This window comes from Microcaecilia unicolor, chromosome 4, assembly GCF_901765095.1.
Source record: "Microcaecilia unicolor chromosome 4, aMicUni1.1, whole genome shotgun sequence".
Lineage (NCBI taxonomy): Eukaryota > Metazoa > Chordata > Amphibia > Gymnophiona > Siphonopidae > Microcaecilia > Microcaecilia unicolor.
Window position 1 is genome coordinate 27,720,976 of NC_044034.1, and position 13,350 is coordinate 27,734,325.

Here is a 13,350-nt window from a genome sequence, read left to right on the forward strand (position 1 = left end):
TGCCAGGTATTTGTGACTGGGCTTGATGGACCTTTGGTCTGTCCCAGTGTTTCAATACTTATGTACTTAACCTGGCCGTGCCCCACCCAAGGCCATGCCCCCTTTTCAGTTGTGTGCTAAAGGATTTGCACGTGCATCTTCTTAGAGTAGCGATTAGCAAGCTGCATGCGTAAATCCAAATGGTTGCCAGTTAACAATGACTGTTAGCGTCCAATTATTGGCGCGTGCAAATTGGGCACTTGCCGAAACTTGCAAGCACAAGTTTAAGCTCTATTTAAAGTTTCTCCTCATGTCCTGTGATCTGAGCTGGATGTGTATTTACATCTAGGCCTCCTCCTAAATAACAAAAGAAAAAGCCTACAGCAACCTGCTTCAACTGGGACCATCCAAGATATCAGAATCAGAAACTACAATGTGCATAACTACAATCTGTATGTTGACATTTTATTTTAACTACATAACTATTTTTTAAGATTCTGATTCTGTTAAAACTGAAGTCCACCGTCAACCCCCTCTGCATTAAGTCTCCAAAGAAATTCACATAGAAGTGCAAAGTACAGTCATTTGTTTCTCTATTACTGGAAGCCTTTGATCTCCCAGGCCTGTTCTGAATTTACAGTTTTAAAAGGTCTGTTTTCTCAGACTTGTTGACTTAAAACTTTTAATCCTACAGTACCAACTGGTAAGATTGCTGCTCCACAAAGTCTTTTAGGACTGTAGTGCCACCCAGTGAATTTTGCCTAAGGAGCTTCTGACATAAAAAATGTACCTTGGTCCAGCAGACCAAGAGACCTCAGGGTGTGGTGTGTGGGAGAGGAAACCATAATCCCCACCAACCAAACATCAGACAAAAGTGCAAGAGGTCAAAACACCTACATAACAGTACTTAAAAGATCACCTCGGTGCTATACCAAAGCTACCCTCAGCACCCCCAGACCACCCTTTGGAACTATAGGACTGGTGTATTCCAGATCAGATGCTAAGAAATCCTCAGTGATCCATGTGTTTATTTCGCACTTGATTTACCGCATTTCTGTAGATACAGTCAAAGCAGTTTAGTCATCCATGAACAGCATCTCGACATCTTAGGAATAAGTGAAACCCGACTAGATAAAGGTGGAGGTTTACCACTGGCTGAACTATACCCAACAGGTTTCAACATCCAAAATCAACCAAGACCAGGAAGACGGGGTGGAGGGGTAGCAGTCCTGATTTGGGACACAATCGAACTGTGCAGAATCGCCATTCCCCAGCTAAATGAATCAGAATCTCTTTTAATCTAGATAGAAGAGGAGAAACCAATCTAGCTGCTCATGGTATACCGAGAACCTCGTAAAAACACACTATCTGTTCGAGAACGCCTTGATCTGATTACACAGATAACCCTGAATTACCCTAGGATGGTGATCATGGGAGATATCAATCTACACATTGAATCCCCAGATACCACCACTGCTGTCTTCCTGGACATGATGACAGCACTAGGATTTACACAGGTGATCAATTCTCCAACCCATGAAAAGGGTCACTTACTATTCTACAAAGAGGTTGACATCCCAGAATACCAGGATAGCAGTACTGAAATAACACCCCTATCATGGACAGACCGTTTTCTAATCAAGTTTTCTCCAACCGACCACCTGGAACAAATGGCACCTCCCAGAGTTTGGATGATGATGAGAGACAAGAAAAAGCTGACTGCTGAGAATTTCCTAGAGACCTTGGACTATCCTCATGTGAATGAAAAGACAACTACAACATCAGAACAGGTTGATATTTGGAATACACACTGAGCTATTGAAACTGTTTCTCCCTTCACTTCACACACAATGGACCTAGAAAGCAAGATCCCCAGTGTCGTGGTGCAAATATGCTCATTTTCCGAACAAAGTCTACAAATTATTACCTGGAACGACAGAAGGACTGCTGCCCATTCTTCTCCCCAGAGATTAGATAAAACACCTATGGCTCCTATGGAGAAGGTCACCACCACCAAGGTCCCAATCTGTAGAGACAGAAAGTACATTTCTGAACTTCCACAACAGTGTACAGAAAGGGGAATTCATTTTTTTTTAATATGCGAACAATTGGTCTGCTCATGCTGTCGTGAATGCATTGGAAGGCAGCATAACTTGCAATGAAATCACACTTGCTTTCCATATTTCAGGATCTTACTGTACGTAACACTTCAGCACATGATCCGTAAATGTAGACATGGATGTGCATTTGAAGAGGCCTTTTCTACAACAGCAATGTCATCAACAGTTTATAGCAGAGATTCTCACCAGCCAGTGAGGATAGCTGCAATGATCATACAATGAAGGCAGGGTATGCAAATCTATTTCACGCATACTCATGGTGGATATCTTGAAAAGCTGAATGGCTGTTGCTCCCCCAGGTCAGATGTGAGAACCACTTGTTTGTGGTGCATCCTGTCTCCGACAGCGGCCAATCTAGGCTTCAAGAACCCGGCAACCCCCCCCCCCCCCCCCAAAAAAAAAAAAAAAATTTTAATTAATAATGTTCAATGGACTTTTCCCTCAGGAATCTGTCCAAACCCCCTTTAAATTCCATAAGGCCAGCTGCATTCTCCGGCAACGAGTTCCAGAGTCTAACTACATGCTAAGTAAAGAAAAAAAAAACTTTCTCCTATTTGTTTTAAATCTACCATATTCTAGCTTCATCTTGTGTCCCCTGGTTTTGTTGTTGTTTGAAAGTGTAAACAAATGCTTCACATCTGTCCGCTCTACTCCGCTCATTATCTTGTAGACTTCTATCTTATCACCCCTCAGCCGCCTTTTCTCCAAGCTGAAGAGCCCTAACCTTCTCAGCCCTTCCTCATAGGGAAGTCGTTCCATTCCCTTTATCATTTTCGTCGCCCTTCTCTGCACCTTTTCTAATTCCTTTATATCTTTTTTGAGATGCGGCGACCAGAATTGGACACGATACTTGAGGTGCGGTCGCACCATGGAGCAATACAACGGCATTATAACATCCTTGTGTTTGTTTTCCATCCCTTTCCTAATAATACTCAACATTCTGTGCACTTTCTTAGCCGCTGCAGCACACTGAACAGAAGTTTTTAACGTCTTCCCTTAAACACAGAAACAGAGAACATGATAGAAGGTCCCTCTAGTCCTGCCTAATGTCCTTACCTACTGCAGTGGCACATCGGTATCATAGAACAGCCAAATGTGAGGAGCATCCGCATCAGACCTCAGCATTCAGAGTTTTAAATGGTTGTATCTTGATTGGCCATATAGGAAACAATTCTACTGTATAAGTGGACACCTCCATTTAAGTGTCCAAATAACACGGGCAGTAAGCCTATTCTACAAGGACACTTACTTGCAGATTGGACGGACCATGCAGGTCTTTATCTACCGTCATCTACTATGTCCTTATAGATTGTAGGCATGTGCACTTATGCCAGGTCTATGCTCAGATTGGTACCTGGTCAAAATAGCCCCGACAAAAAAGCTCCCGACGTAATAGTCCCTGACATAACAGCCACTGTCAAAACAGTCTGCCCACAATATAACCCTTTACAAGTTAGCCCCCCGACAAAAGGGCCCGATCAGGCTGTCCAGAATATGGGACTGCATTTTTTCCTAATAATCTTACCTTGCCAAATAGGATAAGGTTGGTAAGACTATGAACATGATGACAATATTGGTTTTTTTTAATTAGCATTAAATAGCAGAACAGATCATGAATACCAGTTTGTAGCTATAGAATTTTGTTTATTTATATACTAGTAAAAAAGGCCCGTTTCTGTTTGAAAGGAAACGGGCGCTAGCAAGGTTTTCCTCTGAGTGTGTATGTTTGAGAGAGTGACTTTGTGAGAGAGGCTTCTGTTCCTGCTGCTATGCATTCCCTGTGTTGTGCTGATTCGCTGCTCCCTGTATCGTGGCTCCGCCCCTCTCCCTTCTACTGGCCAATCTGGTGTGGGTTGTGTGACATCACTATTATCTACTCCAACATGATCCATTGTTCCAGGCAGCCTCAGAATGTTGGAGGTGAGAATTATTATATAGGATGCTTTATGCAATTGAATGCTGGTAGGAGTCTTTATCAGTGAAGGTTTCAGTTGTCGTTTATTATATTTTTTGTGATGTATTATTTTTTCTTAGGGGGCTGTTTTCTGTAGGGGCTATTTTGTCAAGGGTTGTTTTGAGGGAGGGGCCATTTTGTCAAGGGCTATTTTATTAGGGTGTGAAATGTCAAGGGTTATTTTGTTACAAGGCTGTTTTGTCAGGGCTTTTTTGTCGGGGCTATTATGTCTGGGTGCCGCTCAGATTACAGTATTCTGTCTTTTGCACGTGTAAACGTCAACCCCGTCTATGCCCCACCCATTTCCTTCTGACAATTACAAGCTAAGCCACTTTAGCGTGTAATTATAGAATGGCACCTGGGAATGTTTACTGCCATATACATGGATGGAAGATTCTATAAATTTAAGTATGAATGTTGCAGTTGTCCGGGCCATTCTGTGTCTGAGTCAGCGGAACTGACGTTTTAGCCATCGTGCTGTGGCTTTCTTCTTACTCTGATGAGAGCCACAGCACGATGGCTAAAACGTCGGTTCCGCTGACTCAGACACAGAATGGCCCGGACAACTGCAACATTCATGACACCAGACATGAAAAACTAAGACAACACGTAACAAGGTGCCCATGTCTCACCTTGTGACTCCAATGCAAGTAGAGCTGTTGACCTTCGGAGAGCAAACACACTGCTAATACCTGCAAAAACAGAATAAGGGGAAGGTGTAGAGGCCAGGGCCAAGTAGTTTGCTATATGGCACATTGCTTATTCATGGAGATATTAATATTTGTAATGGAAATTAAGGTCATTCTATATGTATATGTATACATATCAAACATATAAACGGCGAGTGACTGTACTCACTCACAAATGCGCAGTAGAGACTTCCCTCTCTGCCCCGCCCCCGCGCCAATACGTGATGACGGGAGCGGGATGGAGAGGGAAGTCTCTACTGGCATGCTGCAGACGTCAGAACCGCTCCCCCTCCCCCCTCCCCCGGAGTCACCGCCACCGCCCCTCCATTTGGCCCGAGCACTGTGAACTTACATCACCACGCAGCAGCAGGCACATCAGCAAAGCTGCCGTCGGGCTTCCTTCTCTGCCTTTGTCCCGCCCCCGCCGACGTTACGTCACACGAGGGCGGGACACAGGCAGAGAAGGAAGCCCGCCCCGACGGCAGATTTGCTGATGTGCCTGCTGCTGCGTGCTGATGTAAGTTTACAGTGCTGCTCGGGCCGGGTGGAGGGGCGGTGGCGGCGACTCCGGGTGAGGCGGGGGCGGGGCCGACCTCGGGGGGGGGGGGGGGGGGCTCGGAAACACCCCCATTCCAAAAGTAGTCCGTTTTCACGGGCTCAATGGCTAGTATATATATATATATATATGTGTGTATATGTATGGATTATGCTTACTGTGTTATAGAAGTCACATGCTGTAGGATAATAGAATTGTATCTCACTACAGAATGGTAATCACTGATATAAGTTGCTGAAGCAGATTCCACCAAAGAATAACATTGACTGGAGCGTTATCTTTCCAATGCGATATTAATTTCAATGCAATAGAGACTAAGAAGTCAAAAAGCAGCTTATCGCTCTCTGCAAATATAAATGGGGTGCAAATTGACTTCCAGATTACGTACTTTGGTAGAAAAGAATCCTGAAACCCCAAAATCCTTTGCAACTTATCCCAAACATCTGCCCAGAACAATACCAGATTAGGACATTCTAGCAACAGATGCATAAGAGTTTCTGTGGCTTGTTTACAGGACCAACATAAATCACAACTTGAAGTCCCAGACAATTTGCTCTTTCTAGGGGTCCAAGCATCATGTAATTATAATTTGGCTACATTTTCCTATGCATCACTTCACATTTGCCCACATTAACTTTCATCTGCCATTTGGAAGCCCAGACTCCCAGTCTTGCAAGTTCTTCCTGCAGTTTGTCACATTAGTAGAGTGTGGCTGTCCACGGCAAGAAAAGGCCCAGTTCTGGACAAATTTTGATAGACGTTGAAGCACCTCTGCTATTGCCAGGCTCGAGCTAGGCTTGATGCCAATGTGCTGAAGGCTGGATACGGGCAGCAATTCTTTAGTCAGTAACTTCAGCACAAGGTCATCCAGGCTTGTGACTTGCCAAATTCTTTCCTTGCACTGGGATTCAATAACACAGACTGCACTTGACTGGCAGCCACAGTTATTATGGTCAAAACTATTTTAATTGCCATATCTAAAATGCACGATTGCTTATCATCAGAACATTTTTAAGACTCTACTACTTACCACTAAGAGTGCAATGTACGTAAACAAGACGGCTGCGACAATGAGGATTAAAAGGGACCAGAGAAACCAGTATCCCACGCTGCCGTAGGCGTACCTAAGGCACAAGATAATCTTGTTAGTCACACTCCATTCTGATAATCTTACAAACAAAGAATCAAATTAGGCTCTGTGTGTCAGAAAAGACCTTGATGAATCCAACACTTATAATACGTTCTCAGGCTAGTGAATATATAATTTTTCAAACTTTATGCAGATAGTACTGGGCAAAAATTCTGAATGGCCTGATACCACCGCCTTAATTCTATAAAACTGGGCACCCAGCGTGCAAAAATTGCATGAGCAATTTATAGAATAAGGTCTTTTGCACGCCACACACAACTTAATAACTGGCTGTTAATTACAGTTAATTGACAATTATTGACTTAAATTGGTGTTAATTGGCAATTGCACGCACAACTGCCCTTAGTCACTATTCTGGAAGTCACGTGTGCAATTTCTATCATGTGCAACTTCTAGGGGGCGTCGTCAAGGGAGGGGCAGAGGCGTAGCCAGACAACAGATTTTGGGTGGGCAAGGGCAAGAATTGGGTGGGCACCAAGTGTTGTCTCCCCCCCCCCACCAAAAAAATATCTCGGATGGCGGGAAAACACTTCTTTCCACCTTTGCAGCAGGCATGCACTGAAAACTGAGCATGTGCAGGTGCCGGTAACGTGGAGAGTAGCGTTTTTGTTACCATCAGGGGGAAGTCTTCAGCTGGTGGAGTTTGGGATCCCCACCAGCTACGGCTAAACATGTGCTACTGTTGGGTGGGCCTGAGCCCTATGTGGGTGGGCCCTGGCCCACCCAGGCCCACCTGTGGCTACGCCAATGGGGAGGGGTATGGGCGATTCAGGGGCGTGCTTAGGAGTTACACGTACAGGTTGTAGAATACTAGGGGTTATGCACCTAGGGGCCCGTTTACAAAGGCACGGTAGGCTCAACATCAGTGGAGATCCTAGATCAACTGCCATCCAGGGTGGATCGCCACTGCGCACCCCCCCTCCCCCGGGTGCAGCGGTGTCCGTCCCCCCAGAGTGCAGCACAACACCCCCCGGCAAAATGACATCCTCCTCCCCAGTGCATCAAGCCCCCCCTCCCCAGGTGCATTCTTGGCTGCTGGAGGGTGCAGAGAGCAGCCGCGCGCCTGTCGGCTCCACTGGCTCCCTGCTCCCTCTGCCCCGGAACAGGAAGTAACCTGTTCCGGGACAGAGGGAGCAGGGAACCAGCGGAGCCGACAGACGCGTGGCTGCTCTCTGCACCCTCCAGCAGCCTGCACCCGGGGCGGACCGCCCCTACCGCCCCGCCCTTGCTACGCCACTGCTCAACATGCACGTATACATGCCAAAATGAGACTACCACCAGTGATTTTCAGCACTAGGCACCTACAGTAGACTCAAATCTAGGAAAGTAAACGGGAAAACAAATTTAGAAGTATAACTTTAAAATCATCTAAATTTAAATACCTGAATTTTAAGCAGAAAACTTAAGGGCCCTTTACTAAGCTATGTTAGACTTTGATGCACACCTAACGCAGCTTGAAATTGCATGTCACGAGATACGTGCACGCTCAAGCACTCTGTAGTAACTTCCAAATGTGCACACACTAACCATGAACTAAAAAAAATTTTGAGGGGGTGGAGAGTGGGCATTCCTGTGTTAACCAGTCAACATAGCTAGATTAGTGCACGCTAACTGGTTAGCACACAGATATTACGTGAGCCCTTACCACCTCCAAAATAGGTGATGGTAAATGCACGCGTGAAAATTTTAAAAACAAAGCAAAGCAGAGAAGAAGAAGTCTCTGCAGAAAATACCATGCACACCACCACCATGGAGCAGTGGCGTAGCCACAGGTGGGCCTGGGTGGGCCAGGGCCCACCCACTTTGGACTCAGGCCCACCCACAATTGTGACACTCTTGCTGTGGCTGGTGGGGATCCCCAAACCTTGCCAGCTGAAGATTTTCTCTCATTGGGCACCAGCGCTCTTCCAAATGTCAGCCAACAGCACTTGCCTGGAGACCGACCCTTCTGCATGTGCTCAGTTTTCGCATATGCATAAGCTCTGAGCATGCACGACAAGCCGGTAGCAGCATCAGTCTGAGGCAAGTGCTGCCAGCTGCCTCGAGGAGGAAGAGGAGGAAATCTTCAGGAAGCAGGGTTTGGGGATCCCCGCCTGCTCAAGTATTTAATATTTGGGGTCTATGGGCAGGGAAGGGTGGAGAGAGGAGCAAACCAGAGGGGGATTTGGGGGGGGATGTGAATTCCATGCCCACCCACCTTGGGCTCAGGCCCACCCAAATTTGATCATCTGGCTACGCCCCTGCCATGAAGAAAGCAAAGACAGGACGCAGTTGGGGCCGAAAATCCTTTGTTCAACTTCTAGGTGACTCGGCACAGAAGAAGGTTGCTTCAAAAACTGCGGGAGCAGTTTTTATCAGCATCGTGTGCTGTGCGTTGAAACTTTCGGTGAGACTAGTTTTGGTTTCAAGAGCGCTTTGAGAGGGTTACGCTTGGACTGGTGCGATTTTGAGCACAGGCTATGGCAACATTAGTACATGGCCGTTAATACAAATGAAAGAAAATTGCCCATTTTACAGCCACCACTAAAAATGGCCTTAGCTAGCAAGAAAGACCTGTGTATGGGCGCACTAAGCCCATTTTCTACCGCTTCCACGGCCCTTAGGGGCCCTTTTACTAAGACACGTAGGCACGCTACAATGCGCGTCAAATTAGAACGAACACCCTGCTACCATGTGCCCCAAGCAGTAATTGTAATTTACACACGGGTCCAAAACACGCGGCAGAAAATAATTACCTAGTGGCGATAACCGGGTGGTAATCGGAAGTGTACAAGCACTGACGATTACTGCCTGGTTAACACGTGAGACCTTGCCGCTAAGTGCATGGGTGGTGGTAAGGTCTCAGGCCCAAAATGGACGCATGTCCATTTACGTCAAAAAAAGGCCTATTTTGCAGGCATGCTGAAAAATGGGCCTGTGCGTGTCCAATACACGCGTCTACACCAGCGCAGGCCATTTTTTCAGCGCACCTTAGTAAAAGGGCTCCTTAGGATCTAAGTTTTACTGAAAATAGGGGAAAAATGTGAGGCTCCTAATTAGGAGGCCTAAGGGATCCTTTTACTACTGCTCGGCAATCTGGAACTACCACCAGCTCAACAAGGGTGCCAATGGCATGGGCAGGTTCCACCCCCCCCCCCCCCCCCCAGCGCACGGATTGTTATCGCTAGCAGAAATATTCAAAAAATATTTCTGCAGGGGTTACCCAGTGCCGCTCGCTACCCGGTTACCACCGGGTCAGCGCGGGAGCCCTTACTGCCACCTCAGTGGGTGGCAGTAAAGTGCTCTCCCCACATGGCCACGCGGTAAGAGCAATCTTACCACGTGGCCTTGTCATTTTTCTGCCTATTTACCCGCTACGGTAAAAAGGTCCTCAGTGCATGGCAAAAACAGCCCACGCCTCTAGCGCAGGGCCCTTTTTACTGCAGCTTAGTAAAACGGGCCCTAAATTTAAGAGTTCCGCCTTTTTTAAAGCCGCATGATTGATTGTATAAATCCTGAAACTTTTTTTTACACTTCTCAAATTTTATATATTATCTCTATTTTTATTACCTTGTTTTCATTCTGAATAACTTATCCCCTCCCCCCATTAGTATTTTTCTTACCAGTCAAAATCATTGTAATCATTTTGTGCCTCTCCCCAGAAGTACAGGAACACCATAGAGAGACAAAATGCGCCTACCAACACAAGAAAGAACGCATATTCCCTCTGAAAAGAAAAAGAAAAAAAGACTTTTCTACAGACGGTTTAAACATGACTCTGAACTGGCGTTACTCAAACAACATAAGGATAATAAAAAAGAGCCACTTATCATTTTCCCCAGGATTCTATATATCGCGCTGGGATTTCCACCTGGAAATCGAAGCGTATTCCATAAAAAATGCTCATAAGCTAATTGGTTAACAAGCTAATCGGCGCTGACAATTGGATGCTAACAGCCAATTATCAGCACTAATTGGCATTAATTCGAATTTACGTGCTCTACTTGCTAAGGTGGTGAGCGTAGATTCTAAGTCTCATAGTTGAAAAGGGGGTGTGGTCATGGTCGTGGAATGGGCGGAAAAAAATACAGCAAAAAGCCCCAAGAGCCTTCAAAAACGGGACACAAATCCTTTAATGATCAATGTTTCAATAAAGACCTGACACGGGCCGTGTTTCGGCACACAGCACCTGCATCAGGGGTCTGCATAAAAAACATAAATAAAATAATTAAAAAATAATTAAAAATTACTCTTATTGATGTAAAAGCATAAGAAATGAGGTGTGGAAAATGTATATAATGATACTCGAGGTGATAAATTATACAACAGACAAGCATCTAAAAATAACAACATTCTATAATCAACAAAAAAAATATATTCAACAAAAAATTATATAAAAGATAGAATATAACGCCACTGGCGTGATGATATTAAAAACAAACATTATTGGTAAATTAGACTGTAAGTGAATAAACATGAAATATAGTACAGGAGTTGGATGCATTACTGAAGTCAAACAAGGAGCAGAGAGTATGAACCATGTGCGTGGATATATATACAATATATCAATATATATGTATAATTGAGCATAAAAAGTTAATAGACAAATAAAAATGAAATAAATGTTATACACCAAAAGCAACTTCACAGAATAACCAAAACAAATTTGTGATGACTCACCAAGTAGGAATCTATTATAAAATGAAAATATAGATCAGAGAAAAGGGGGTGATGGTCTATGGACTTTTCCTTTAGGAAGCCAGCCAAACCTTTTTTTAAACCCCTCTAAGCTAACTGCTTTTACTACATTCTCTGGTAACAAATTCCAGAGTTAAATTACAGTGCGGTATTGGTCCTGCTATATGTTAACATTTTATCATGTATACGCTCATTTCCTGCAAGTAAAACAGACTTTATGTGGAAAACATTTGATAAAATTACCCCCAGTGTGTTTCTGGTAATAAAAAGTTTTTAAGAAGACAGCAAATCCTCTGTCCTTGAAAAAGATTTTCTTAGTAGGCCTGCCTGCCTATTAGTACCACGTGATAAGGAGCAGGCCAAATGAGTCTTATTAATGCTTGAATTTCTTTTAAATGTAGAAACTAAGGATCCAAGAGATGCAACCAGGATGTACTTAACTTGCCTCACTGAGGGGAAGATTGCTTACAACCCTCCGGGGAAGAACAGCTTCACTAATCAGAGCAGAATATGCATGGATGATGCTAATGGCCATTTTTAAACACATTCACTTTTGCTTGTGTTAGATTTTAATGATGGGGACGACTTCCCTATGAAGAAAGACGAAGGAGGCTAGGGCTTTTCAGCTTGGAGAAGAGACGGCTGAGGGGAGACATGATAGAGGTATATAAAATAATGAGTGGAGTGGAACAGGTGGATGTGAAGCGTCTGTTCACGCTTTCCAAAAATACTAGGACTAGGGGGCATGCGATGAAACTACAGTGTAGTAAATTTAAAACAAATCGGAGAAAAGTTTTCTTCACCCAACGCATAATTAAACTCTGGAATTCGTTGCCGGAGAACGTAGTGAAGGCGGTTAGCTTGGCAGAGTTCTAAAAGAGGTTGGACAGTTTCCTAGACCACCAGTCACTAGACCACAAGGGCAGTAGATAATAAGTAAGGGGAGGGGAGGTGATGGGGGGAGGGGAGGGGAATATGAGACCCAGGTGGAGGGAAATATGTGACAGGGGGCGGGGCATGGGTGGGGTGTGGGCGGGGCAGGGGGTGGGACATGTGTCCTCTTTTTCAAAGGACAAAATATGGTAACCCTAGGCTCCTCCACTATGTGTTTGTGTGGCTTCAATAGGTGAAGGGGGCTACATTTTATGCAGGAACAAGTGCCTCCATCTTTAGAGGGGATTTACCCGTGAAACATGTGGTTACACCAGTGGCGTAGCCAGGGGGGGTGCCAGGGGAGCGGCCGCTCCCCCAAACGGAGTTCTGCCAGCTCCGGCGCCTATTTTTTTCTCAATGTGTTGCATTGAAAATGTGCGCCAGCACCAGCGGAAGTACGCTCTCACTCCCTCCCCCTGCGCCGTCAACCTGGCTCCGCTTCTGGGTTAGTTACACCTCCGCCTCCCCCCCCCCCCCCCCGAAAAATGACACTGAAAGAGTAGCAAATTCTGCCCACGTTCCTACCTTCTCACAGCAGCACTGTCCCGGTTCTGTCCTCTCTCGCTGGTATCGTTTCCAGCGGCAGCTATAGAGCCCAGCCAGGACAGAAATAAAGGGCTGGTGCTCGTAGCGTTGCAGCAACCGCCGATGTACGATCTTTAGCTTCCCCAGCCTCAGGTTCTTGAGGCTGATGGAAGTGCTGCCCATCTGTAACGATTTACATCATTCTCCCTCTGCAACAAAAGAAAGGCAAACATTCAGACGTCAGCGATGCCGCCAAAACCCACATGTTCTCTCCTCCGGCAAGGGCTGGAGAGGTGCCACGTTCTTACGCTCTAAGATGGAACTCCAACCAATGATAGGAAAGAAAATAGTGCAAACATAAGAATAGAAGAAAAACAAGACACTCATAGGTGCCCGGTATAAGAGGCTTGGAGAGGCTAAGCCTCCCGCCTGCTGCAGCAGAATGGATCAGCTGTGGAGTCCAGCTGCTCTGAGGGGATTAAATTGTTGATTTACCTCCATCCTCACAGCAGGAGCTGCAGTGAAAGCCCTCTAGCCTTGTGTAACCAGTTGTAGAAATTGGTTTCTGGTTTAATTTGTTTACCTTACTGCTGGGAGAGCAAGGGGGGTTGACTGGAGGTGTCCTGGATTGCCAGGGAGATATTTAACAAGGATGACTTCCTGACCTGCACTGAGGACAGATAGCAGCAGAATCGGATACTGAGCCAGCATGATCAGAAAAAGTCACCAGACAACAAAGGTAGAAAAGATCATTTTATTTTCATTAT

The 13,350-nt window shown here is 45.4% G+C and overlaps 1 protein-coding gene across 1 annotated transcript in view; it reads right to left on the reverse strand.

Annotated features, from left to right (window-relative positions):
* GDPD4 (glycerophosphodiester phosphodiesterase domain containing 4) overlaps positions 1-13,350 on the reverse strand; it is an 83,572-nt gene that overhangs the window by 40,509 nt on the left and 29,713 nt on the right. The window contains exons 2-6 of the mRNA XM_030200070.1: positions 12,584-12,792; positions 10,051-10,154; positions 6,329-6,422; positions 4,686-4,745; positions 1,907-2,005 (exon numbers count right to left, since the gene is read on the reverse strand). Coding sequence (XP_030055930.1) covers positions 1,907-2,005; positions 4,686-4,745; positions 6,329-6,422; positions 10,051-10,154; positions 12,584-12,766 — 540 coding nt within the window. The 5' untranslated portion in view covers positions 12,767-12,792. The remainder of the gene's footprint in view (positions 1-1,906; positions 2,006-4,685; positions 4,746-6,328; positions 6,423-10,050; positions 10,155-12,583; positions 12,793-13,350) is intronic.